The sequence below is a fragment of the Lonchura striata genome, chromosome 4, assembly GCF_046129695.1.
Source record: "Lonchura striata isolate bLonStr1 chromosome 4, bLonStr1.mat, whole genome shotgun sequence".
Taxonomy (NCBI): domain Eukaryota; kingdom Metazoa; phylum Chordata; class Aves; order Passeriformes; family Estrildidae; genus Lonchura; species Lonchura striata.
The window spans coordinates 45,972,875-46,000,671 of record NC_134606.1 but is presented as its reverse complement, the minus strand read 5'-3'; the positions used below and the strand labels follow the sequence as shown (position 1 = coordinate 46,000,671).

At 41.4% G+C, this 27,797-nt stretch overlaps 1 protein-coding gene across 1 annotated transcript in view; it reads right to left on the bottom strand.

The window, feature by feature from the left end:
• ELOVL6 (ELOVL fatty acid elongase 6) overlaps positions 1 to 27,797 on the bottom strand; it is a 73,292-nt gene that overhangs the window by 12,101 nt on the left and 33,394 nt on the right. The window contains exon 2 of the mRNA XM_021525469.3: positions 12,267 to 12,398. Coding sequence (XP_021381144.1) covers positions 12,267 to 12,398 — 132 coding nt within the window. The remainder of the gene's footprint in view (positions 1 to 12,266; positions 12,399 to 27,797) is intronic.

Sequence of the window (27,797 nt, the reverse complement as noted above, 5' to 3'; positions counted from 1 at the left end):
CAGACCTTTCTCTGCCATTCCAAAATCTTGGTCTTCTTTCCAACACCTCCAGCCTGGGCCGTCCCAGAGTTACCAACCTAAATAATATTCAGGCCAGCAGCTGTTTTAAGAGCTGTTAGGTGCAAAGCTGTTCATGAGCTGGGGTATATTCAGGTAACTTCTTTCAGACTTCTGTCTGTGTTGGCATCTTCAAGGCCCTTAACATTCTATGCAGGAATTCCTCACAGAACTTTATGGCCTTTACTTATGTGCTAGCCTTGTATGCTTAACCATAAAACCCATTTCAAAGACAGGTGAGGCAAACTGCAATTTAATTGTCTGGTCAAAAATCTGTATCCGTGTTGGGATAAGAAATGATGTGCAATTTCTTGAGTCCAAGGTTGTGGGTTAAATCCCCATATGGGTCATTTACTTAAGAGTTAGACTTGATGGTCCTTGTGGGTCCCTCCCAACTCAGGTTATTCTGTGAATCTGTGAGTTGTGGTTCAGTGTCCTACCCATGAAGTCTGTTTGACATAAGCAGAAAGAGGTCTGACCTCACTCTGTATCACTGAAAACAGTAAACATGAAATAACAGTAGACATGCTCCAGTAGGAGGAGTTATCTTCAGAGTCCTTTGACCTACTGTGGATTTTCTTTTCACTTTTTGAAGTTGCTCTCAAAACCTTCAAGTCCAAAGTCCTTCATCTTAATTAGCCAAGGTACACCTATACTTTTCAAAGTAAATAGTTTATAGACATAAAAGCCATTGGCACACCTCTTAACAACACTTCATTGCTTGTACATTTGATATTTTGCCAGCACACTTTAAAGATCTAAAAATACAGAATGATGTGCAGAGACATACAGTGCAAATTTACAAAGCTGTGCTGTCCTAGAAACACCAACAGCTGAAAACATTCTGACCTAGCCTGAACACCAGATGTGCCTTCCACAGACACAGTCAGACCCTTGCCTTCCCTCTGTTTTCCCTTAGGAAAATACCTTAGGCAAACACCAGGGTAGATTTGGCCTGACACAGGTGGACAGAAGTGACAGAGTATGTGAACCTACAAAGTGAGTTTCAAGAGCATTCATGCTTCTACCTCCTCCCCACTGTCACACCTCCTGAGTTTGCACAGGACCAGACTGCAGCAACTGGCCTTAACTGTAGCAGAAAATACTTGGATTTTCTCCCCTGTGGAAGTTTTGCAGTTGTTTTAACTACTGCCATTGCTTTGCACCAGTCAGCTCCAGAATAAAATCAGGTATGGATCCTGATTTTAAGGTAAGCAATCCATGATGGGGTGCTTAACTGCTTCTGACATGGGCAGATAAAAAAATGAGGTGGAAAATTCAATGCCAGTATTCTTAAAAACTCCTGTTCTCCTTTACTTATGCCTCCAATTGACAAAACTACAAAAATGGAGTTTTAGTCCCATTCAGCAGCAATGGAGTATGTGGAAAATCAATTTTTATAAGGCTTCCATCCAGCCAAGTCTATGAAGTAAAAGCCTGAAGACACAAGCAGTGAGTCAACTATGGACAAAAACAAAACCCTAAACCTTCACTGTAAAATGAAAAAATCTGATTATTTCAAAGTCAATCTTTCAGAGGACTGCAATGCTTCTTTTTGTATGTTGGGATTTAGGACTATCATAACATTACCAAGCACCTAAGCTGAACTCCCTTCTGCTCTATATTCTTTGCATTTCACTGGAAAAAAAAAATCACACTGGCTATAACTTTCTCACATTTTCCTTTAAGAAAACCAATTTTGGGCACAGATGTGAAAAAATGTTACCAAGTTTTCTCTGGTGCTGACGAACTATGGTGACTATTTATATGCTCATTCTATATCTAGCAATTTCAGTGTAGAACTGTAAAAATAAAGAAGGATGTTTTTGCCACTATATTTTACCCCTTGTTAATTATGTTTAGACAACACCTTATTAACTGTGTTTAGACAACCATGTGCTCAATTACTACAGTTCAGCTGCAGCAGATAATTGAAAGCACAGGAACAATCCCTCATGCCTGTGTCCTCCAAGGCCTAATCTACATATAAAATATTTTGGGACCATTATTTATTCTCTTACAACAGCCAGGAAAAAGAAAAAATAATGGAATAAGAACCTTGGTTCCATGAGACACTTTTTTCTTATGGTAACTGAACACCTTTAAAAGCACTTTTTCAAAAATTAACATAACAGTCATTTAAGAGCACTTATGTTAATCTCATTCTTTAAAAAGAAGACAGTACTCATCCTCTTCATCCCATGTGTCTCAAAGACTACAAGGTATCTATAAAATGACTATGGCATTGTAATTAAGAGCACTATTTTCACAAATGTTTCTGACTAAAAAACGTCTTTAACTTCCTAAACTGCCTGAAAGCTTGTAATGACTAATGCCTTTGTTCCCACTTGCAATTTTACCTCTCCAGCTGTGAGAGAAGAGGGAATGCACTATCTGGAAATGTTCACTTTCTTTGGGAAGGTGAATGTGATTACTAGCAATGGGCATTCTCTGCAGCTCTTCTCTGCTCTAAGCTCCTGTATCCATGCACCCCACAGTGAGCTCCAGCCCTCTCCTGCTGGAGCTCTATGACCCCTCCACCCATCCCACAAGCAGGTGCTGCTCCAGCACCTTGGTGCCCACCCCGCTGTGCTGGCCAGGCTGGCTCCACGGCCATGCCATTTACCTGGACTGATGAATGATGCAGCTAAAATAGTCTCTCCTCTACTTCTTAATGACATGATTTCACTGCTTTCATTCATAGTGGGGAAAACAAAGACCAGGAAAGGCAGGAGCCTTTCTAGCCAATCTTGGCACTACAGAGTTCAAAATGTAGTGCTGTGCTCTGAGCAGCTCTCTGCTCTAGGAAGCCACTAAAAAGGAATTCAAGACACTGGCTGACATCTCTGCTGGATCTTGTTTTAAATATGCTCCTTTACAGGGTGACAGAAAATTCCAGGTGTGACTCAAAAGCTCAGAAATACAAAGTCTACAGCTGGGAATGCAGCAGGAACTGCACCAACTCTGTATTAGGTACCGTTACATTTATTACAAACTCTTAACATTATAATCCACTGCTCTGAATAACAGAAATGGGTCCATCCAAAACATACACAAATTCAAAGGCATGAGAACACCAAGAATTTAACAAGTCCCAACAGTGAAACCCTTCCTTCTGATGTTTTGCTGCCTAGCTGCTCCTCAGCCTCTCCCCTTGACCATTTTCTAACTGGAAAGGAGAACAAATCAGTCTTGCAGTTCACCCACACAGTCCTCCTTTACTGGACTTGAAGGTGAAACACACTCATGCAGGGTGAAGTCCAAGCCACAGTAATGTTAAAGAAAAAAAAAAGGTAGGAATAGAGGAAGATGAGGAATAACACTTTTTTTCAATATGGTGCTTGCTTATCCTAAAACCTGCTGGTCAGCAGTACTGGAAGTATTTTATAATGAGGTTCTCTGGCTCTCAGGACCATGTGTGTGACCACAACTTGTGCTGATCTTTGCAGTTATCATCAGTCTTTTTGGCAGAAAACTTCTTGCTGCATAAAATCACGTATACTTTGAGGTTTGGGCTCAGTCCTATCAAAATCCCAAAGCAAATTTGAGAGAATTCCCCTTCCATTTCTAAAAAAAACCCCTACCACTGAGCAAAGCACACAAGTCTTGCTTTTCAGACCTGTCTACTGCACTGATCCAATTGCCTTTCTAGAAAGCTCTTCAATGCAAATCATTTGAGTTTTCAGTTGGGACCAAAACTTGAAGTCAGGCCAGCTCAGACTGATTTAGAAATTGTGCAAATATTTTACATGGCTTCAAGAAATAATATATCATTTGTTCAGCTTTATAGACCCATAAGCATATGCATACATGCCTGATGGTGTTAGGATCCCATGTGATAAATTTCGGGGAAGGTAATGAGATCTGTTAAAATGATGGCTCACTCTGTGGTTTCCAAGTGAGGGCAGATACTGTGCATCTTGCACCAGCCTTTTTTTTTCCTTCTTGGCAATAATCCCTCAGCGTGGGGCCACTCCCTTCAGCCCTTCCCTCCTATCGGCAGATTTCTTAGTCACAACTCACCTGGCTCCCCAAACTATTTCTTTGTCCTTTTTATTGACAAAATTGTAAGGAAAGCCAGACCTAACTTATTTCTTTCCCTCCCCAGGGACCTCATTAAGCATACCCAAACAGTGACATCTCTGCAGGGCTCCCGATCGATGGACAGTGTCATCTGGAGATTTTAATCACATTAACACCACAGCAGAGAAAAATCCATCTGACTTTCCCTTACTAAAGTGGCAAACTCAACAATTCTGCCAATTGCTGCAACTACTGCTCGTAAGGCTTATTTCTATGTGTGGATAAAAATCAATCCACCACAGGTACTGCCTTCCAGTCTCTCCTCATGGAGCCTGAATAAATGTAGCTTGATTCTCCAGATCTGCCTTCCTTATGATTGGGAATAGCTATATTCAGGTAATCATAAGAGCAGAGCACAAAAAAAAAAATCAGTAAGTGAAGCTTTGTGAGCTGGTGGAAGAACTTGAACTGCTTAAAAAGCACAATAGAAAGAAAGAAAGAAAAAAAAGCTGTGTCTGTCTAGATCCCTACCAGTAGTCAGAGGGGGAAGATAACTGGTAAAAGTGAAGAGAATTATGCTTGCATAGAGAGCCTTACCCAGAGCACAGAGCAGCTACGCGAGGCCGCTGGGTTTTGGTACAGATAAGCAGGGAGCAGTGGTCAGGCTGAAGGGCAGCTGCACTCAATCATTGCCTGAGGAACACCAGAGGGACACTCTTGTACCCATACACTGCTGAAAATCACCTCTTTTCTTACAGAGAATGAAAAATAATTTTCCAGCTCTACCCATGCATCCTTGCATCTGCTCTGATTTCCAAGGAGCCAGCTAATCAATAGTAATTACCTATCACCTGGTTTTATCCTGTTCAGTGTGCTGCTACCTGACATTGCTCCCTGGTGATCTAGCACAAGGGAACTTGCAGAAACATGTTACTTCTCGAGCAATACCATGACTAAATAATAACTGGACTTTATTGTAGCTGAAATTCCTTGGCACCCTGTGAAGGCTGCCTACTCAATGAGACAGTTTTCTTTTAAGAAGTATTTCCTAGTTCTTGGGTATTTATTTCGACAAGTTTGGACTGTAGCTCAACTACTAAAAAGGAAAAAAAATTCAATTTTCAACTTAAGCCTTGTACTTGGTGCAAAATCTCATAGGAATTAAGGAATCCATCTGAGGATTTCTAAAGTAGCCCATGAGGATTCATAAGCCCAGTGCGCCTCTTAAGCAGTTCTAAATGAATGCATCAGAGGCATTTGCACTTGTTCCTGTGCTGTTACTGAAATTATTCTCAGCATCCAACATCATCTCAAGGCAATCTCAGAATAAGTATAGAATTGCAGTGATTTAAATGATAATCCAGAAAAGTGGCATTATCTAGTTTTGCAGGATAAATTAAAGATACTTACAGGATCAAAAGTATCAAGTTGGCAGAGTAACTGTCATGTATAGCACTGAAATGTATGTATTCAGGAGTTTGAAATTATCCTATGCAAATAAAGCTGAACAGTAATAAAGTAAAAGATTTAGCAAAGAATCAAGACAACCAATGAAGGCAGCCATCAGTAAAGCTGTAAAAGTGGCAGATAACAAAGTAAGAAAAATCTAAGTTACAGGGAAATACTAGCATTTGACAGAACAGAGGCTTAAAGAAGCTAAATGTTATAATACAACTGAAATTAGATGCTTAGATCCATAAATTTAATACCAATTGCTGGCCTGAAGCCACTGATCTTCTTCATTCTGTCCTCAGTGGGGTGATACACATCTCAGAGATTCGCCTACAGCTGGCAAATAATTTATTTTTCTTTTTTAATTCAATAACCTAGGGGGAGGACGCTGAGTGGTACAGGCACAAGGAGACACGTTTGTTTAGAAGCTGACCTTGGGACAGAACCGTGACTCCGCTAAGCCAGGGCCGACACCCGCGCGCAGCCAAGCCCTGCGCGCGAGCGCTGCCGGTGTTTATCCACAGCCCGTCCGCACACCAGGCGCGGGATTTGGGAGCTCATGCAAGTTAACACCTCTCAGGGCTGTACTCCCGCCGCCTCCAACATGCACAAGCTGTCAGGGACTTACTCAGAAGGAAATACATGGAGATACCAGTTCCCCAGGGATTTCATGCCCTTTTACCATGCTCACAAACCAAGTGTTAAGGCTGAGTAAAATACAGAAGTGCTACCACACAGACAGAGAATTTGACTGATTGATTTGATTGATTCCTTTTAAATTAATTATACGCTTTCTTTCTAGTACAGTTCCCTGCTTAAGCCACCAGACAGATGTTCTTTATTTCTCAAATGTGCACTTCAGTCTGATCCCTGTATAAAGTTGAGAGGCAAAGTTTCACTCTCAGGGGCTTTGCTTTGGGTATTATTCATGCTGGGTGGTGGGTGACCTGTGAGGGCTATCCGTATCTCCTGTAAAGTAGAATCAGCCACGTCTCGCAGTGACTCCTTGATTTACTTTTAATTAGGCCTGAGTAGGTAAAAACAGTAAAATCAGCTTACATTCAAAATTACTTTGATGGACACAGGAGTAACAGCAGAGTGAACAAAGGGGTGAGATTTTAGAAGATGGGCACAGTATTTTGTCACAAGGCATTAGTTACAAATCTGGGAATAAGTTTAGTTAGAATAAATAAGGTAGATATTGGAGATACATCTTCTTGACAGTTCTTTGTTTTGTCTTTATAGTTCTTAGTCTGTATATTTTTATCTCCTCTACACAATTTTAAAATGCCAGCTAGCATTTGTTTTGCACTGTATGAATTCACTCTACACAACATTGTTTGTATATTCCTACTGTAATTACAATAACTTATGGAAAAGAAACTTTTCTTCTTAAACTGTTAAATCTCATCCAATGGATTTTTGTTTTCTTTCCAATCATTCTGAATTTCTAATGTTCACCCAACTTTCAACTTCATGTCCCAAATGGTAATTAAAAAGATGTTTCTTTATCTGTCATGTAAGAAAATTACTTAACTATGTAAAGATGAACATGGTCCTATAGAAATAAGTTGTTAAGTAGGTGCATATTAAGCCTTTTACTGATTTGGGTTCTGAGAAATGTCCTGAGAATATGCATTACAAATGCTTTACAAATATATAGGGAATGTTTCACTTTGAATTAATTTCCTTTTAAATTTGTAAGTGAGAAGACTATTAATTCACCTTAAATGTGCTTATTAATTTCAATGTTATTTGGCAAACATTCATCGTTTTGATAATTAGTATTCTTTGAATGTACTGTTAGGACCTTATAAAATTTCAGAGTATTTTAAGATTTTGATGGGTTGCTCAGCAACATGAGGAATTAAGTTGTGCTTAAATCTCCACAGCAAGTATCTGTGAACAGCAGTTCTTGTGATGGGACGTAAATCTCAATCATCCTTCATTGATTTTCCTACTTACATGCATAATAACTAGAATGTATTTCAGAGTCACAAATCCAAGCAACTCAAATATTTTCTTTAAATATATGTTCTGTCTTTATCTGTTTAATTCAGCTCAGAATTGAGCTCTTCACATCCTTTGTCTCGGATTCCCTTGTCAGGAGCCCTCTTTGGGTGCAAACCCCTCTACACGTGCTGCTGTGCTTTCAGTAGCAAATCAGTCAACACCAGTTCTGTAAAGGCAAAGTGAGTCACCTTCCTTTAGTGAGTTCTTTATCGGTTTGTCTTTCAAGGATAACACCTGTTGTGGGAATTACTTTGCTTTTGAGGCTCTGGTTAGCTATGTGGCAAGCAGCTAGCAAACTTTTAGCTACATTTGATACTATTTCTATTGCTTAGAGAAAGTGGAAGAAAGACATTTGGAAATCCTGTACTGACATCTACTCATTTCCACCACAGCTACAAAGCATAGCTGGGTTTGGATTAGACTCTGAGTGATCTCAGGAAATGATAAGAGCATTATAGTGGTGTGGCTTGGCTAGATGAAGAAATATTCTTCCTCTCACTGCACCCACCAGCCATAGTCAAGCTTAGACTCTGCCTATAAATGATTGCATCACGTTAGATGTTTTAGCTTCTTTGCTTCCTGCATTGATGTGACAGTACTCCCTAGGGAAGACAACCTTCTACTATTATTAGTCAGAGCCTTGACCCTGAAACTTCTGTTGTCAGTCCCTTAAGGATGCACAGGAAAATGGTGCCATGCTGCTGTCCTCTGTGAAGACAAGATCAAACCTGTCCAAGCTCCTTGAAAGAAAAGCTACCCACACACAGACTCTGTGGCCTATAAAAGGAATTACAAAAATCCATCTGAGATGTAATGAAAACATGAATTAATGACTTCATATCCTTCTGTGAGTCCTGGCCTCAGCTTTTATAGATTCCAAGTAAAACATTCAATGAATGGCCCTGACTTTATGTTCCAAGTATCACGAATATAAAAGTGGCAATTCAGGTTTGTTGAGTTTTGCCCCCAAGAAATATTCAGAAATACAGGACTGACTGTCACTTTAATTGTGTAGGTGAAACAGCAATGGTTTCCTTGGGGTCTTATGGGACTGAAGAAAGACCTTTTGTGTAGCTTCCTAAGAGCAGGTTCCTGTTACCACAGAACAAGATGGTTCTGCTCCCCCACGACCTCAGTACATAACCAGACTGGGTAAACACACTTAATTAAAGTGTAGAAAACAAAACAAAACAAAACAGAACAAATCTTCAATGACTGAAACAAGTCAACAGACCTGCTAGGGACCAAAAAAACCAAACCAGCCCAGGAACCCCAGTATCTCAAACTGATTTCTCAGCAAAAGATTTCAGGAGATTATGTTCTCACAAGTGATTTCCAAGTGAAAAGCAAGATCTACTGTTATTGCTCTTATTGAAGTTTTCAGTGGCAAAATATTTAAAACTAGTCAATGCTTTCAAAGGGAAATAAAGCTGCTTTTTCTCTCAGAAATCCTGCTGGCTGCCAGTGTTGACACAAAACTCGCTCTTGACCAGGCTCCTGAATGCTCAGCAAGCTCAGCAGGATGGTGTAATTGTTTTGTTTATTTATAAGTGTGGCAAGTTTCCTACAGGAGCAGCTACCACATTTAAATGATCTTGGCAAGCCAAAGGGCATACTGGATACGTTCTGAAGAAAGACCATGTGATTGCCTGGCAGGCAATTTCCTTTTCTTTTAAAGCCCAAAACACACCTTTTCAGCCTCTCTCTTTTAACACTCTCTTAAGTGTTACTATTTCTGAGGATATTTGAAGCAGATAAAATGGTAAGAATGCTACAAGGAAGACAAACAAGGTGTCCAGAAAAAAGCCTCACACTGACCTTGAGACAGAATACTAAGGGCTCTCCAAGCAGGTCTTTTTTCCTCAGTACAACCACTCATGGCAGACAAATACATTACTTAGAATTTCTGCAAGGTATTGTAAAATTCAGAGCATTTTAGCATCCCAGAAAACCAAAGAAGAAGTCTCTTGAAATTTAAGGAGTGTTTTTCTGGATCTGTAGTAAGTCTATAGTCCTCTAAATGTAACTGAACAGACCTTTGGAGGAAGCCAGAATGCCTTTCAGACCAAGCATATATAAATGCAACACCTAACTACGACAGGAGCCAGAAAAAATAAAATCCAAGTTACTTGGCAAGTTTACAGCATTTCAAGTGGTGCTTGCTGAGAAAGTCAGTAAGGTTGTGACAGATGGCCCCAGAAAGGACACTGGTGCTGAAGCACTGGGTAATGGATGTTCCAGTGAACACTTCTGTAAGTGTTAAGTGTAAGCTATTATAATTCTGTAATAACTTCAAAACCTCTTTGTCTCACATCTTAATGAATTCTTTGTCACTTCTCCTGTTTTCCAGGCAAGAAGTCAAGGGGTTTTGTATGGGATTGCATGTTGCTATGGAAGCTACAAAGGTTTCACTTTTGCTGTCCTACTGCAAACATTTGGGGTTGGTTTTGCCCCTTCTCTATTTCACTCTACTGCCCACTACTTAGCACCTCAGAAGAGCAAAACATAGTCATATAATTTTCATAATCAGCTGATGCCCATGGCAAATCCAGCAGGTTAAATGCTTCTGTGGAGGCCAAACATCTCATACACCCCCTCCACTCTACTGTCTCTTTTCTTTCCTAACAGGGTGAGTTCTGCAGTGCTTTGGGAGCCCCTGTCCCTGAATGGTGCTACTCGAGGTCACGGGGGAAGCAGGCTGTGGAGTTTGTGAATCCCTCTCCTGACTGTGCCCTTCTGGCCAATGCTTCTCATCTGCACAAGCAGAGCTCTCCTCGAGAGCCTGCCCTGAGGTGGCCTCTGTGGCAGATTCATCCTGGCAGCTTGTAGCTTCAAAACATGAAGTTCACGTTTTTATATCACCCAGCAGCTCATGCTGGCCATGAGTTAGCTACTGCATATGCTCATGATGGGAAACTCCAATCAGCAAGTAATGAATCTGTTGATTTCAAAGTCCATCTGGGCAGTGTAGTGTAAATTCATGCTATTCATTGATCACTCGAGATTTTGGGAGGAAATTAGCCAGTGAAATTGCTTTAAAACCCCACACCATGAATGTCAGCCACATCTCAAAATAATTTGATTTTTAAATTCTCCCTAGACATCTTATGCAAAGGAGAGTTCCAAAATCATGCTTCTCCACCTCAGATTGAGAATTAAACTACAAATGCTTTGTGTAAGCCAGCTAGTTCCTACTGTCCACATTCATTAAGAAAGTGCTATCAGAACTGGGATCCTGCTGGCTACAAACAACTTTACAAACTGATCCAAAACCAAAATGCCATCTAGGAACCAATTCAACAGCTGCTGAGATTCAGCCATTTCTGGAACAAACAATTACAATTGCTTATAGGACCTTAAAGCAAAATTATGTTAGACACACAGCCAGAAATATAGCACCAAGTGCAATCAAATGAAAATTACAAATATCCACAGTGTTACAACTTGCTCTCAAAGTTCTCCAGACCACTAAGTTTTGTCTGCTCTGAGATATTCTTGAAGTGTTGTTGAACTGTTAAAACCAAGCCAAATTGAAGTTCTTTTGTAAGCATGTTGTAGCTATTAGAAATACAATTTGTATTTCCCTGTCAGAGTTTTGGGAAGTTTCAAGGTGATAGAATTTTGGAGAACAAAAGGAAAAGCCATGAAAAAAGCCAAATTTCCCATTCCTGCCTTATTTCACCCTGTAGTTTCTCAGCAAAAGCTATTCCCATCCTGTGAAAAGCAATGCACTATTCACACCTGTTCAGTAAACAAACGTGTTTTATGAGTTGTGAAGTAATATAATCAGTAATTATTATATTGAAATGAGAAAGATTTAAGTAGCAGAGTTTGATAATGGTTTGTGGATGGTATGTATGTATGTTGTTCAGTGAGATCTAACTTACAGTCCCAACAGTCCCTGAAATGAAGGATAGTCCTCAGGCCATCTGTGTATTATTACAAACAATTTGTACCAAAATTCATGTCTTTGTAAGAGATATTTTTTCAGCTTTTGTTTATTCATTTATCTTCAGCCTCATTAAAAATTAGCATATTAAGTATATAAAGTGGATCTCAGATTGGTCAATTTTACTTGACTTCAACTACTACCAATAATCCGAACATAACATTCCCCATACTAAATATGGATTCAACACACAGCCAAGAGACTTGCATCACTAAGAAACAGCCCTTCCCTGTGGAGTCACCTTTTTGCTACAGTCTCAAGCAATTTGTGATGGAATAACCAGAAGCCAGCTCCTGATATCAGTTACAGTGGTCAAATTTATTGTCATCAAAGCAGTGACTTTTGTTTTACCTCACTGTAATGGAGATCAGAGTCCTGACTAAATATTCTATATATATACACACCACATAAACATAATACTACTAGTACGTGAGACAAGACTAACATCTTAATGCGTTTATTTCCATTTGTAGCTTGCATGGTAAATTTATTGCAATGATAAGCATTTTTTCTCATGTCCTCCTGTATTTGCACCTTTGTTCTTCAAGAGGGTTATTGATTTCTCCCCTCTTCAAAAGCTCTATGATCTGGTAAGTCAAAGGGGATAATTTCAATGTTAAGGAGTGGATCAGGACAAAACCCTGGATAGCAGAAGCAAAGAAATGCCACTTCTGTGTGAGCCTGTTGTAGCATTAGCAGTGCTGCTGTAGGTGAAGAACCCCAACCTCTGCAGGCCTGATGCCAAAGGCAGGTGGTATGAAGAAGTGCCTACCTGAAGACGGCGAGGCTCAAAGACCAGAGCACTAGCGGCTTCCTCAGTTCAAATTTTGCTCGCTTGTTCATTAGGTGCCGACCACCAAATATAAAGGCAGCATACAGAGCTGAAAACAGGAATGATTTCTTCCTGCAAAACAAAACCAAAAAACACCTGTCAAATGTTTAATTAGTATTAGATACATAGAAGAATCACATATGGACATCCCTGCTAACGGCTTGTGCGCTTCCTTGAAAGGAAACTCTTTTGGAGACATTCCTGCATCCCAGCTGAGCTTATTGTATCTGTATGAAACCACATGCCTGCACACACTCAGGGCTGGCTGCAGGCAAAACTGACCCTGGGGAAGCTCTGGCAAAGGACAGACAAATTTGGCTCCCATTCTTCGCCAGTTTCAGAAGACTGAACTTCTGTGAGGAATAGAATAGATATGGCAGAGCCCAGACAAGCAAAACATGGCTGGTACTTGAACCAGCTGATCATGTTTTGCACCTCATTTATCTTTTTGATACAAATTTTTGTTCCCTGCAGGATCTTCGGTAAGTGGAAATTTAGTTTCCAATTGCTTCCCCTAAAAAAACACTTAAAAGATCATGAGCACTGCAACACACCATGATGAGCCTCACAAAAAGCAGAGAATCAGTGAGGAGAGGTCAATAGCCCCATTAAGCAGCAGGACCATGCTGGTTGGCATTGCCCTGTGGCATCGCCCTGCCTGTGAGTGCTGGTTCAGGAAATCCAGTGCATTTGCTGAAAGGTCAAGCAGGGCTCTCTAAAGGAACTTCAATTATACTCTTCAAATTGCGAATTTTATTTTTAAAACTGCCTGATAGTAGTCCAGCTCAGCAATAATCACCAAATATTTGAACTCTGCTACTATAACTCATTTTAAATCAACCATTAGAGGTCAAAAATAGACTAAGTCTGGGATTCCTTCCCACACAGCACAATATTATACTGACTAAGGCTTAATGATGTACACCATTAATGGTGGCCTAACTGAAAGGGCATCTAGTGAAGAATAGAATTTTCTCTACATAATTTATCATTATATTCACAAATATAGGGTGGACTATGGTTTTGAACCAAGAGTTTCTGGCTCCTCTTGTACACCAAGAAAGAACGACACAATACTCTCAAGAAAGGTAAATATTTCATTAACATGACTGAAAAGACAGCAGTGGGCTACAAGACCTTTAGTTCTTTCTGACGCTGGAATCCCAAGGGCAGCAGTGGCAGACAAGACTATGATCCGGGCATAGCACACTGCCCATGCTTCCCACTGGGAGAGAGGCTCACGTCTTTTCATAGGATTTTCAACTGAATGCTTAAATGACAGTATGTTGCTTCACCTCAAGATAAAAACAAGTAAGTGTCATGGTGTCACTACTGGTACCAAGTAGATGCCACCTCTAGGCTCTTCCATTGTGATTGTCCAGCTGAGGTTATGCTGTGGCAAGGAATCTGTCCAGCACAGCATGGTCCTGAGGGCCAAGCAGTGTGGCACAGCACAGCATGCACCTGTGTCTCCTCAAGGCAGCTGGTAATGGATCATAAGAGCCTCAGTGGCCAAGGGTCTTCCTGAAAGGTTCAGAAAAACTAAGAAAGCTGTAGCACATCTAACTGGAAAATACAAAGAAAGCACATGCAGCCTTCAATCAAGATAAATGAAATGAATTTCATATAAGCTTGAAAGCTGAGTAAAAACTAACCCAAGAGAGACAGATGCATATCAGTAAGCATTCTGCAGCATGCCATTTTCTGCCCACTGACAAACTCTGTTTGCACTGTGTTGTAAAATGCAGGTAACTGCATGAATTTTATAACTGATGCTCTGAGAAGGGTGGACCCAGTGCCTGTAAGCCACTGGGTGAGCTTTAGCATCCATGCTGGCAAAAGTCCCAGAAGACCAGGACGACCACAGAGCCAGCACCCTCTCACCCTGTGCATTGAGATGGTCTAATTGCCATGGCAATGGTTATCACAACCAGGTTTTGAAAATGACAAAGCGCCGGTCCTTATTCACATAATAGAGAAAAAAAGCATTTATTTTCACTTAACTGGTCAAGGAAGAGACAGAATCACCAACTTGAAAGCATGACCGCAATTTAACTTGGCTAGAGATCAGTAAATATTTGTTAACCAGTCTGGGTAATGATGAACCATCTCAAGCTTGCTCGTACTGAACCACCCAGCTGTTTACACAGGATTTATGGGTTGAAAGCTAGAAGAAGGCACTTAGTGTGAGTCTGGACTGCATTCCCATCTCCTTCCCGCTGCAGCCTTTTCAGCAGCAGTGTGAAGCCAGCCCACTGCCACTCTGGGCATGGCTGGGGTCTGTCTTGCATTGATCCATGCACAGATCTCCAAAGCAGCTGAGAGCAGTGCAGGATGACATCCCCAGTAGTGCAGGGGGAAAGACTGGCATGCAGTGCTGCCATGCAGCTGCCAACACAGCACAGGCCATGCAGGCTGGCATGGGAGGATGTCAGGATTCAAGAGCAGTACCTAGAGAGACTTTGTAGGAAGGCAAGCTGGAAACAGTTCAGTTCTAGATCAAATACAGCTGAGACTTCAAAAGAATGGTTCAACTTCAGTTCCAGTTCAAGACAAAAAAAGCAGTCTGAATGAGTTAGCAGTTCAGGTCTATCTTCTGTCTGTCTCCATTTCTTCCTGAGCCAGATAATCTATATATTTACATCAAGTAACATTTCATTTTGCTTCTTATTACTGACACTATCTTTTGTGAGTTTGATCAATTTATTGAGGTCAATAGTTACAGTAATTAGAACAGATAAATTTCAGGTCACTTTAGAGCTTTGTAAAGAGTATAGCATTATTTACAATGATGGAAAATGGTACTCTCAGAGTATGCAGCTTTGTATCAGCAGTGGCAGCTTTGTATAAGCAGAGGCAGATACAGTAAGATTTGACTTCACACAAGATATGAACTGCAAAGAGCAGCTGTAAGCAGTTTCAGACAAGGAGGGACACAGTAGTATTTTCTCCAATCAGAGGTAAGCACAATACTGAATAATGATTAGGCTGATCTTGAAATCATCCACTGTTTTGATCCCTGCTACTTTTTGCACTCAAAGGATTTTCCCCATTTTTTCAGCCTAACAATGGTTAAAAGAACTGGGCAGGCCAGGTGATAGAATTACAAAGGGTAACAGAGGAATGTACAGTTACAGAGGTATGTACTCTTAAAATAATCTGATAAACTCCATTAGACTGGTATTAACCAGTTTCCCACTAGTGTTTTCATTATGGATTTTCCCAAAGGTTCATACTACAGTCTGATCCTGGGCTAGTGACACAAAGCAATGGCAATCTGATGGAATTCAATTAGGTCTGATATGATTTTAGCCAAACGAGAAATATTGAACGAGCATTTTGAAAGACAGAGGTTTGGACTTGTTCTGGAACAATGTACCTTTTCAATATTACTACCTGAAGAGAAACTAAATAGAGCAGAATGATGACAAAAAAAATTAACCTTGAAACAAACAAACAAAAAAAATCCCTCAAAGTAATTTAGTAACATACTTGCATCCAGTAACTTAAATGTTAGCACATTCATATGTTTGTCTTCAATTCTGTTCTGCACAGTAACACAGAAGACATAAAGACAGGGCTGCCAAATCCTCCACATTTTTCTGTCATTTCTGTTTCTCACAGTTGTCTCCCACCTTCCTACATTTTCAGACTTCAGGGAATAAGTACTATCTCTACTCAACACAACTCCATGTTCCTCTGACAAAAGTTGCCAGTTCTTCCCTCCTTTATAGGTTTCTGGAGAACCCATTGAAAGTTGTATTTCGGCTTACTAAAAGAGAGGGAGGCAAGAGGGGCTATGGGCTGAAGATGTGAGACAGATCTTCCAGGACAGTAGCAGAGAGATGGCTGTGTCAAGAGGCAAAGGGAGAGGAAGAAGCTGGGAGACATGATGGGAGAAGGAGAATAGAAAGGATGGATAGTAAGTGTGGCAGCAAATGATGAGAGCTGGCAGCCATGAGATGGACATGAAGCTGGGACAGCATGGAAGGCAAGGAGAGAAGTCCTTTCTACACTGGAACCCATAGAAGGATGCTTCCTGCATCCATGGACACACCTGTGGCAGAAGAACAGAGACAGGAAAGAAGAAAAGTATAGCTGAGAAGAGGGAGGCAGAAACTGAGAATTATAAAGAAAGACAGAAACAAAGCTTCTCCTCATTTCCAGCCAGGGAGTCCCACGCAGGAAAGCCCACTCAAGGCACCATGGAGTGACAAGAAGAGATCAGCCACCCAAGCCTCAGGCAGGAAAACACAACACTGGGAAGGGGCAGCAAACAATCCAAAGAGGAAAGGAGTTGTAAACAAATGGCTAAGGATTAAGAAATCCTGACTTTCACAGGAGCACTTATTTATAAAATGCTGAAAATGTAAGAATTACCACAGTATTCTAAAATTAGGGGCCAAAGCCTGAAGGTGAGCCTCATGTGCAGCAGTGTGAGACATCCCCCCATCTCTGATGCAAAGTGAAATAGCCCTGAATATTGCAGTACTGCTGAAGGAGGTGGTTTCATGCCCAGATGCACTGTTGCCATTTTTTCTCCTGAAAATAGCAGACTGAGTCATTATCGTAGAGATCTCTGATGTTAATGAGTAAACTGAAACAGATGTATGTGTGTGTGTTTTTTAAAAAATTGACTATTTCCACAGGATTTTCCCTAATCATTAAGGAAAGTCCTTATAGAAATGCTCAAAGGACAACCTTATCACAGATTGTTTAACTATCCTTTATCATGTTATACAGGATTATCTGCATAAAAGCCTTCAGTAGGGGAGTAGTAAAGTGGCGTTAGCCCCCTCTTTCTACATTCAGTAGGATTTTTTACGCTTTTTAAAATCAAGACGTATTTACTTTGTATATTCAAAGCTCAATTTTAAATTCACTACCACTTCTTCATCTGCTGTGAAGGGAGCACAACTGGTTAAGAAAAATCTCACTGCAGTTGTCAGAGCAGTGTTGCTGGAAAGTAAGCAGGCAGTTTCAGGTTCCTGATGTTTTTCTCTTGGCCTTCTTCATCACCATTTTACTGATGTAAAAAACCCCAAAAGATTTAGTGAAAAAAAAAAATAAATAATGTCTGGCTATATGAAATATAAGGGAATTTTCCTACTGCTTTCTCCCAGCTTTCAACAGAAAATAACAACAAGAACTTGTGTTCATAATTGAAACTCCTACCTTGAGAGTCTAGTCCAAGTGCTTAACCTGAACACATGTGAATCACACACCATACCCATGTCCATAGATCAGGCAACAGGGCTGGTAGCCTTGGCATAGTTACTTTCTCTCTAGTGGTTATTTAAAAATCACACATTCTGTATAAAAAAGGTGTGAAAATGCTACTCAGTCTGTCAGTGTTTCTACCTCAGAAATACTGTCAAAGCAAACCTTTCTCTCTCTCTTCACTGATATAATTTTGACAGAACCAGGAAGAAGAGATCCAATGTGTGGATATGTCAGATCTGTTATGAAAATATAACCTCTACTCCTGGCTTAGATTTGAGTTCCTGCAGCTGCTTCCCATTGACCGTAGAAGCCTTCCTAACAGAGAGACAAGGACACACAGAAGAGGAAGACCTGTCTGATACAAGCATGCCAACACGGTCTGATTTATTCCTGCACCTCAATACCCTTTGACATTTATATTTAGCACAGCAATGATGACAGTCACACACACATGTAGGTGATTCACTGATGATGGTCTTTGACGTAAAAAGCTATCCGAGAGAAAGCACAGACGTATCTCAGACCAATCACCTGATCCCTTCATTTCTAAAGCCCGCATCTCGAAAGGCCATCCAGCCTCCTTGTGACAGGTACTGTTGGATGGGCAAGTCTGTGCTTCCCCCAGGGCTGGAGCAACTCTGCTCTGCAAGTACCAGTGGCTGAGCTGAGGGGCAGCCTGAAGCCCAGGTACCCCACTGCCCAGGTCAGAGTGCCAAAGGTGAGAACTGCAGGGGCAGCAACCTCTGAAGAGCAGAGCAACTATTTTTTTACGGTATATCACCAGCTCATAGCCTGCTCTGGTCCAGTGGAGATAGCCCCAGTTCACCACCAGCCAATTTGCCTGAGCACTGTCCCAGGGGAACAAGAGGCTGTGCCCACCTGAGCCTCTGCCCACACTGCATGCAGTCAGACCCGGGGCAGGAAACCACTCCTGTGTTGGCAGGGCAGCCAACAGCCCTTCAATTACAGAGAGGAGAAACAAGGGCACGGAAGTGTGGGGGCATGGGGGAAGGTGGCTCATGTCCTGCACCTCCCTGATGGTTGCATCTGTTTTGTTGAAATGTTTGCCAGTAATTCGGAACGTTCGTGTTTGCAAAACATATGTGTTACAGAGTATTAGCCACACACTTCAAATGTGGGCAGCTAGGGACAAAAAAAGCAGCACTTTTGCTGTTTTCTCTGTGAGTGGGAAAATAAAAGGAAAGCTTAAGGGTGAAAAAACAAAGTTAGGAAAAACAATAATAATAAACAAAATTAGGAAAAAACAGAAACCATTTTCTTGTTTGTTTTTTTTTTCAGATAGAAGGGGCAAACTCAGCTCTGAAGCATAGTCCCCTGTTCTTTATAAGCCTCATACAGGCTTGATGGAACAAACCATAAATCTGTAAAAACCTTTTAAGTTACAATCCCAAATATAAGCCATGTCACAAGAGAAAAGAACCTCTCAAATAGAAAGCACTTCAGAAAAAGACCCCAAAACAAGTTCCAAATCTTTGGGTTTTGAAACCAAGTTGCCAAAATGATCACTAAAGGAAAATCAGCTTCATCTCTGGCTCTGCCCCAGACTTCCTCCACTTAAGCTTTGAAGGGGACCTACCCAGTGGAGATGGCAGGTGAGTGTGCTTGCCATGACAACAACCACCCCTGAAGCTTTCACCTGCCACAGACAGCAGTGGAAGTTGCAGCCCAGTGGGTTAGGTGACTGGGGTGAGCCACACCACACCTTCCTGCCCAGCTGGCATCCCAAGTGACACGGCTCAGCCTGAGTCAAAGCCTGTGTCACCCCATCCTCAGTGCCACCACACATACCAAGGATGGGCTACACCCCAGGGATGGCATCTGATCCCAGTATTGCCGACACTGGTCATATATAACAACCATTTTTGCACAACCCCCTCCAGGATTTACAGGGCCAGTGCTAAGGCTTGAATCTAGCCCCACAGGACCCTACTGGAAAAATGATGACTATCCCTGTCTCTGTTAAGAGCCTTTGCAGAAGCTCAGTGCAGTCAGAGAAACTCCTTGACTGGGAGCCTCTGCTACATCCATTGATATCACTCTGACAACATACATAGTTCTTAAGACAAAGATCTCGGGTTATAACAGGTGACAAATCAGGGTGTCCCAATTCCACTTGGTTTTCGCAGGCTTTGCTGAGACTTTCAGGCAGTTGGTGGAGAGATGGCAGAAAGCAGAGAAGCTAATGTAGGTCATAAGCACTGCAGTTCTGATGAAAAGCTACAGTGGTTTCACTTTTAATTTCATCAATGTAAATGTTAACTTCTGGCCTCCACCATAAAAACCTGGAGCTAGTAAATACAACTGCAAGTGAACTTGGGGACTACTAACCCATATCCTTCCCAGTTGAAGTCATTCTGTTTGTTTCTACCTCTCACCTAAAAGCAGTTAATGAAGATGCTAATAGAGGTGTGTCATACAGACATAGCATGAAAATAACTAGATCTCCAAATTGCCTTTCACCTTTGATCTGCTCTATCTGATCAAATCAATCAATGGTTATGGCATTTCATAATTTTACACTTAAAGGAGTATGTCAATGTAAGTCTTTCAAATGCAGGAAGATCCCTGAAGAAATTAAAAATGTTATTTATATAGAGAGGTGCTGCTTTATTAAACTGGTTAGCAGATAGATATTTGTTTATTAAATGAGACAAAACACAACTCAAGTAACAGATCAATAAGAATACTTTACTGAAGCTGCCTTCGCCTGTGCACCTGCAGAAAGCCTCAGCACCACAATGGCAAGTTCAGGTCCTTCTACCATTGCAAAAGCAATTTGAAATTATTCTGGGAAAATGTCTATTAGGTCTCAGAAAATATTTAAGTAAAAATAAAAGCAGCCATTTAAGATGAAGCATGGAAAATGGAGGGGTTGCAAGCACTGTGTTATTTTTCTATCTATCCGCCCTAAAAGACATTCCAGGAGACATTGCTCTCTTCCAGCCTTCTGCAATACAGTCTCAGAAAATGATGTTGATACTTTCAGTGGACTGCAAAACACAAACAAATAAAACTGTTCTGGTTTCCCTGAGAGCATTCTCAGCCAAAGGAGTCATGCATGATTTTCCCATAGAGCAGAGAGCAAGGGCAGAAACAGGACAGCAAAAAGTCTTTAAGACTTTACAGCCAGAGCTTGTTGATCATGTTATAAAAAGCATCACCATATAACTTTTTCAGTGCTAGAAAACATTAAATTATCCTGGAGGAAACCAAACTAAGGAGATGCTTGAAAAGCACAATAATTTAGAATACTGTCCTGGGTCTGGCCAGGACTGGGTTAATTTTGCAGGAGCCAGGAGGGGGCATGGCTCAGACCCAGAGGTTATTCTGTGCCAGCACATGTCACTGCCAAGGTTGGAGGTAAGGGACTCTTTTCTGGAAAGAAGGGGTTCCTTTTGGTCAGATGAGCATGGCAGGGGGAGCTGTCCAGTGCTGTTGGCTGCTGGGGGTTTTGTGTGTGAATCCTTCTATCCTTTTCACATTCCCTCTGCCATTAGTATTGCTGCTGTTACCATTTGCTCTTTCCAGTATATTGTTCTTATCTCAGCCTGTGGTGTGTCCAATTCTTCTCTGCAGCAGGGGAGTGGCCAGGAAGGGAGTGAGTGAGAGGAGCGTGGGTTTTAGTGGGAATTCTAAACTGGCACATACCATTCCTAAACCATGTCAGATATACACTTACTCCCCTTTTCTTCCCCACCTAAAGACCTAAAGCCATACACATGGATGAGAGCAAGCCAGCAATATCATTTGGTGGCCTAGCTTTGATTAAAAGCGGATATTGGTACCAGTGATATTGCAGTAATGGAATTGTGGAATAAAATATCTTGCTTTCAAACTTTCTGAATGTCCACGCAACCTGTGGAAGAGAAGGCAGCAAATGGAACTCATAAAAAGAAGGACATTTTGGTAAGATAAGCAAATGAAAGAATATCTTCCAGCATCCCCTACTGAAGAAAAATCAGGTCATCTTGAGAACAACTGCCTGCTCTGACTGGTCCCACAGTACTTTTTGATGCATGATATCAAGGACTGCTTGATGTATATCTAATAGAATTTTCAAAGACATGTGACCTTTGTCTATGGGTGAGAGAGCAAGTGACAAAAGATGCTACTGGACATGCTGCAGTGAAGCCAGACCTAACTCTTGACCAATCAGAAACTGGCAAAAGCCAGAAAAAAATGGGGCAATCTTTTCATAATCTTTTCAATTACCTTGTTAAAACAAATAGCATTGCTCAACAGCCATTCTGCTTCTTAATCAACTGGGAACTGGGTCAGAACAAACAGAAAGGTGTTTCAGCAGAGCTCAAAACTTGCAACACAAAGCAGTTTGGAGTAGCTAGGAGGCAGGTTTACATGCTGGTACTTCCTTCCAGCACGATGCTTTGCCACTTGTCCAACATGTCCACCGGAAGGGAAGGTATCATTATCTGATTACGCTGTCATTACCAAATGGCATTTTCATGAACTAAACCTCACTACTACTTACTTAAGTTTCTTCCTTTTCATTCCCAGTGGAGGCTTCAATACCCAGAATAATCTGCTAATACATTTCTGGGTACTTTCAACCTGTCAGAATTCCCATGTGATTGACCATGACCTATAGCTTCTCCATTAAATCCAGAACTGTTTTACTTGAAATCAGTCAAGGCAGTATCTTTAAAGCAGACCCTTTCAAATGCAAAAGTAGAGGCAAACTGGCCTGAATCCAACTAAAAGTCTTTGAGGAATATATTAAACACTATGAGAAATACTGCAAGCAATAAACTAGTGGAAGTAATTTTCTAATTACTGTCAGAATTTTCAGGATCTGAGGCGGACAAAATTTAAGAAGCAGGATGACATTCCTAAACCTGTAGTGGAAGAAACGGAACAAAGGAATGTAGCAAAAGCTGTTCAATCACCAACACCTGTTCCTCGACTAAATATCATAGCCTAGCTGTTTTTTGGCCATTTCCTGCAGACATCCCACTTGCACTCCTGAACAAGTCCAAAACAATTGGCATAAACCAGCAGGAGTGGCACAAAGCAGTACAAAGTACAAGGCGCTAATATAGCTTATCTCCATCCTGTCAGCAATATGGTTGTGACAGCTTGTTCTGGCTTTCCACCTCTGCCTACAGTGTCACGCTTGGCACACGCCCCTCTGTCTCTCTCAACAGGTGGCAGGACCCACTGGCTCTCCCAAACTAAAGAGTCTGAGTCTCTTTTTGCTTCCAGCCACGATGGTTTGACTGACTGCATTCTGCCCTTAGCCACCCCCTCACCTAATTAGATGGGATACTAAACTGCTTAGCTGTATTTCACTTTCCATCGCAGCGTAAGAAGACCAGGTTACTGAAGGATTAGGAAGTATAACATGAAAGTGGTTATATATACAAAGCAACTTGCCTGTTCTAGTGTCTGCTAAATCTTCCTCAGAGGGGACCTGTTAAAAGACAGGAGATGCCAAAAGGAAAGAAAACACAAACAAGGTGGTGAATCTGGACTATGGTAGAAGTGGCTGCATACGTGACCCAAGAGAAGGAAAAGAAGTATTATGAGGAGAGAGCGGTGATTGCCACCTGGCACTTCTGGACAGGCAGACAAATGGAGCAAGAAAGGGCATAAATATGAATAAATTTTTAAGCAATTCACATATATCAACACTCAGAATTAAATGGCTGTGGTCACTAAGGGACAAAAAGCAGAACCAGATCATTGCAAATAAATAGGAGAGCCTGCCAGCATGTCCGAGATCCTGCTTCAGATTCTTTTCAAACAGGAAGCAGCCCCCCTTGAAGGAAGAAAACTTATTTAAGTTACCTGACCTTAGTTTGTTCTCAAAAGTCACATAACCAAAATTTGTTTTACATCTTCTGATATATTCCAATTGCTGTTCATTTCTCCACTGGACTGTACACCACTGTAACTTGTGGATTTTGCTCAAATTTCTCTCCATGGCAGGTTTACTAACATATGGGTGGCCTATAAAGAGGTTAAAAAAAAAATCTGTTCCAGTCAAAAGCCAGGCTAGTCCTACATTAATTTCTGTATCACATAGTTACCATAGTATAATACTCTCTACTCTCATCACCTATGCTTACCACTTTTCTTTTGTGGGGCTGTTGAAAAGTCAGAAGTAAATCTGCCTCCTGTATCTGCCCACTGTTTCTCTGCCATGATCAGATGAACCCATTTGCATCAGTATCTCATTCAAGGATACTCTATTCCCTTTGCAAACAGAATACAAGAGTCCCTTGTCCCCTGCAGGCGGGATTTGGTGGGCAAGAGGGAATAAAGTGATCTTCCCAAAGACATTGTTTTCTCAGAGGATGTCCTGAGGTGCTCCAGTGCTTTGCAACTCTTCCACCAGAGCCCACCAGCTGAACAAAAGCAACATCCAGGCACTGGTCACTCTCACTGTCCTTGCATCTGGTGGCCCCATCACAAAACCCACACATGGGAAATATCTGATGCTTTCTTGCCAAACCGGCACAATACAATCACATGCCACACTCTCCAGGGTGGGGCACTTAAGTCTCTGGGCATTAAGTACACGTTAACAGTAGCCTGCTTTTACGAGCTCCTCCTTGAGAAGGTAAAGCCTATCTCTTTGAGGTTGGTAATGATCAACACAACTGCACATTTGCCACCCAGCTAATCTAACTGCCTGGAGAAAAAGTTGCACAGCTGTGTATTCAACAAGCTCTTCCACTTCCATGATACCCTAGAGCAAATGGCAGTTTGCTAATATTCACTGCTTTTGGCTTTGCTTCTTCTGTTGCTGTAGTTTGCTTTGAGATTTTTGAGTGCAAACATGCTATAAATGTGTATTACAGACTTTCACAATTACTCTGCATTTGGACTGATACTTCAGCCTGTTTTCAAAAGGCAGATAGTCTTGGAATTGAAAGCACTAAGGGAAAAGAGTTTACTCACATTTTAAGGAGCTATGCCAGTGATTCCCCTTCTGCCCCACTGCAAGGGGTTTCCTACTTTATCCAATTTCTCCAGTGAGAAATTTTTTTAGTGAACTGGGACTCCAGCTCACTAAAAACAAAAACATTTGAGAGACCCTGACCTGCATCATCACCAAGTGACCACCAACACAGACACGTGCCCCGGTGTTTGCTGGCATCCTGGCCATGGTTCTGCTGTGTTGCAGTCAGCCTGTGCCTGCACTGAGAGCCAGCAACTGGTGTCAGACACAAGCTCTGATTGCTTCTCTGGGGCTCCAGGCTGCTGTGTCCACAAGGTCAGCACAGTGCAGGGGTGCATGAGCTCACGTGGCCATGCCCAGTGCAGCCCTTCATTCTGGTCCTTCCCGCTAGCCTGAATCACCAGTGACAGCAAGTACAGAGGGAAAAGTGTCAGAGAGAAACCTCTGAAGGGAAATATTTGAGTCCTCTGTCTTTTGCCAAGAAGGAACAACATTCTTACTCAAAGTTTTGGTTTAGCAGTTTCAGTCCTGTTGGTAGAACAGGTTGGGCCAAGCAAAAACACAGTCAGTTTGTGATTCATTGCTATTTTTTTATTTCAGCCTACAGTTTATGTTTTAAGTCTCTCTACCTGTCTACTCTATCAGCAAAAAGAATCAGCAACTCCCCACCTCAGACATTTAGCAATCTCACAGCACCCTGGTGACTTGTTCAAAGATATATCAAGCCTGCAGCTGCAGAAGTTTGTTCTTTTGGGAACTGAATTCTCATAAATACAGCTTTGAGTTTCTCATCCTCATTTCTGGAGAATGCTGTATCTGTGTTACAGTTGCCACTGCATCCATCCTGCCCCACCCCTGGTAGCTTTTGCTCTAAATAAAACAAGGATATTAGCATGGAAGGACATAACTAGACTTTAGTCACAACTGTACCAGCTGTTGCTACTTAAATCAGATTTTGCTTCCTTGTTCTTCTATCTGGGTATTTAAACACTGTGCTGATATACACCAAATTCCCTATAGCACTATAACACACTTTATTCATGTCTCACATATGCTTGTTTGCTTGGATGGTGGGAAGAAACACTTCTACTCCTCACTCACTCTGGTTAAATAACACCAGCACTATGGATAAAAATTAAATACTACTGATAATACTACTACTGGTAACATGCTAAATGAGCCTCTTAAATAATAATAAAAGAAAATTGATTTATTCACAAAAGAGGTTACTAGTTGAAAATGTGACACCATGTAATTGAAACTTAACCCCATTTGCATTCACAGAAAGACCATAAACTTTGAGTAAAACTGTAATCAAACAATTTGGCTAAATTTGGTGCTCACAGGCTTTGCCAGGCTGACACATTTCTGAGAAGGCTCATGAATTTATTCCATTAGACCTTCTAAAACCTACTGATGACAGGTTGTGTTAATAAGCAATGGTTTGGGAGCTCCTTGAGACCAAGAAAAAGATGGTAATGTATCTATGTGAGTTTAGTGGCTGCACTGATCCAAAAGAGCAACAGTGCAAAAACATTCTCAAGCAGCTGCTTCTTTCCTCACCACTGTACACTGAAGCATTTTAAACCATACAGTTGTTTTAATTATAAGGGTGGCACATAAAGCAGCCTTCTGGCATATGTCAACCAAAATGAAAATGTGCAAACCCTGGTACAAAACCTAATCATCCTTCAGGTAATATAACTGGAAAGTGACAGAATAATGTCTTGATGTCCCTGCATGGCTTATTCTTATATGCTAAAGGCTTTGGAGAGACTGAGCAGTTCTGGCAAACTCTTTGCATCCAAAGCTCCAGCAAACTTTGTGAGCATTCTGAATGGTGTCTCTAGGGGCAGAATTTTAGACCTAGAGCTGCAGTTCTTTCCTTTCACTAGTCAAAAGCTTTTTATGAGATGTTTCCATGACTTCAGGTCAGCATCCTGCAAGGCACTCATCCCACGTGCTCCCCCATCCACTGCCTCTTAGTCTGTCTGGAAAAAAAATCTCTGCTTTCCCCAAATTAAATATTTTATGGAGAGGTAAAATAGGCTGAGGAAGTATTTGTCTCTGATGGGTCTGAGGAAGTCAGACAAGCAGTGAGAAGGTTGGGAAATTAAAGTCCCTGCAGCTGCCTGCCAGCAATGGACACGCATCACTGCTCCCCTGGCTCCCTGGGCTCCAAGTGTGTGTCACATGAAATAAGTCCGCACCTGACGATTAAATGTTTAAATCAGCATTTCCATGTGGTGCCTGGGGACAAAATATAGGGCTCTGTCATCCTTCCTGGAGCTGTCAATACTGGACCAAAAAAAACTGGAGGAAAAATGTGGAAACAAAAAGCTGAAGGAAACTAAATTCAGGTCATGGCTGTGAGTTGGATCAAGCAGCTACAGAGTGAGGGCAGGTCCTTTTCTTTGCTTTCTTTCCCTGCTCAATGCCAGACTTGTTTAACAAGACTCTCCTTGGTGAATTTTCTTTTGTAATTAACAAATGAAAAAGAAACATGCTTCTCTGCATAAAAAGGAAAAACAAACAAAAATGCAGCTACCTTTTGTAATCCATTTCCATTTTTAATATTAGGAAACGGTTTTGCTGCCTTTGCTTAAGTACAGTCTTACTTTTCAGCCTTCCTTAGTTTGGGAGGGAAAGGGGGAACAAGAAAGCATCTTACATGATTGAGGATTTCTGCATACATATTAAATGATAAACACTAACAAAATAACAGTGAGAAACAGTTTCTAGCACAAAGGCTGGGCAAATCTATCACAACAGACACAGCGTGTGGCTGATGTCACAAGGTCTGAAGGATTATCTTGCTTCTTGACCTGCACTAACCACACATGCTTTAATTTTACTTTTTTTTTAAAATATCTTGTGATGCCTTACATAGCTCACACAACTCTTCCTTGCTTCATGTCTATTAAAAAACCCTGGCAGGTTGAGTTTGCTCTCATGCAAGAGGGAAGGTGAGGAAGGTATATAATCACTTCAGTTTTCTTGGCAGCAGAACAAACCCACAGACGCCAGCCACCACTAAGTGTAGGTAGGAAGATGTCTCCCACTCATTAGGACATCCAAACTCTGGGAGACTGCTTTCCATGTCAAAAAAGTTTGCCTGCTTCAAAGATGGGGCTTGGCAAATTTGGGGAAAAAAATAATTAAAGACTAGGTGATGGGCTGCATGACCCTTCAGGTTCCTTACAAAATTAAACTGGGCTTGGGGACTCCTGCCTGCACCCAATCAGCTGCTGTGTGACTGTGCTGAAAGCGATCACTGGGAACACAGACCCAGAAGAGGAAAAGCT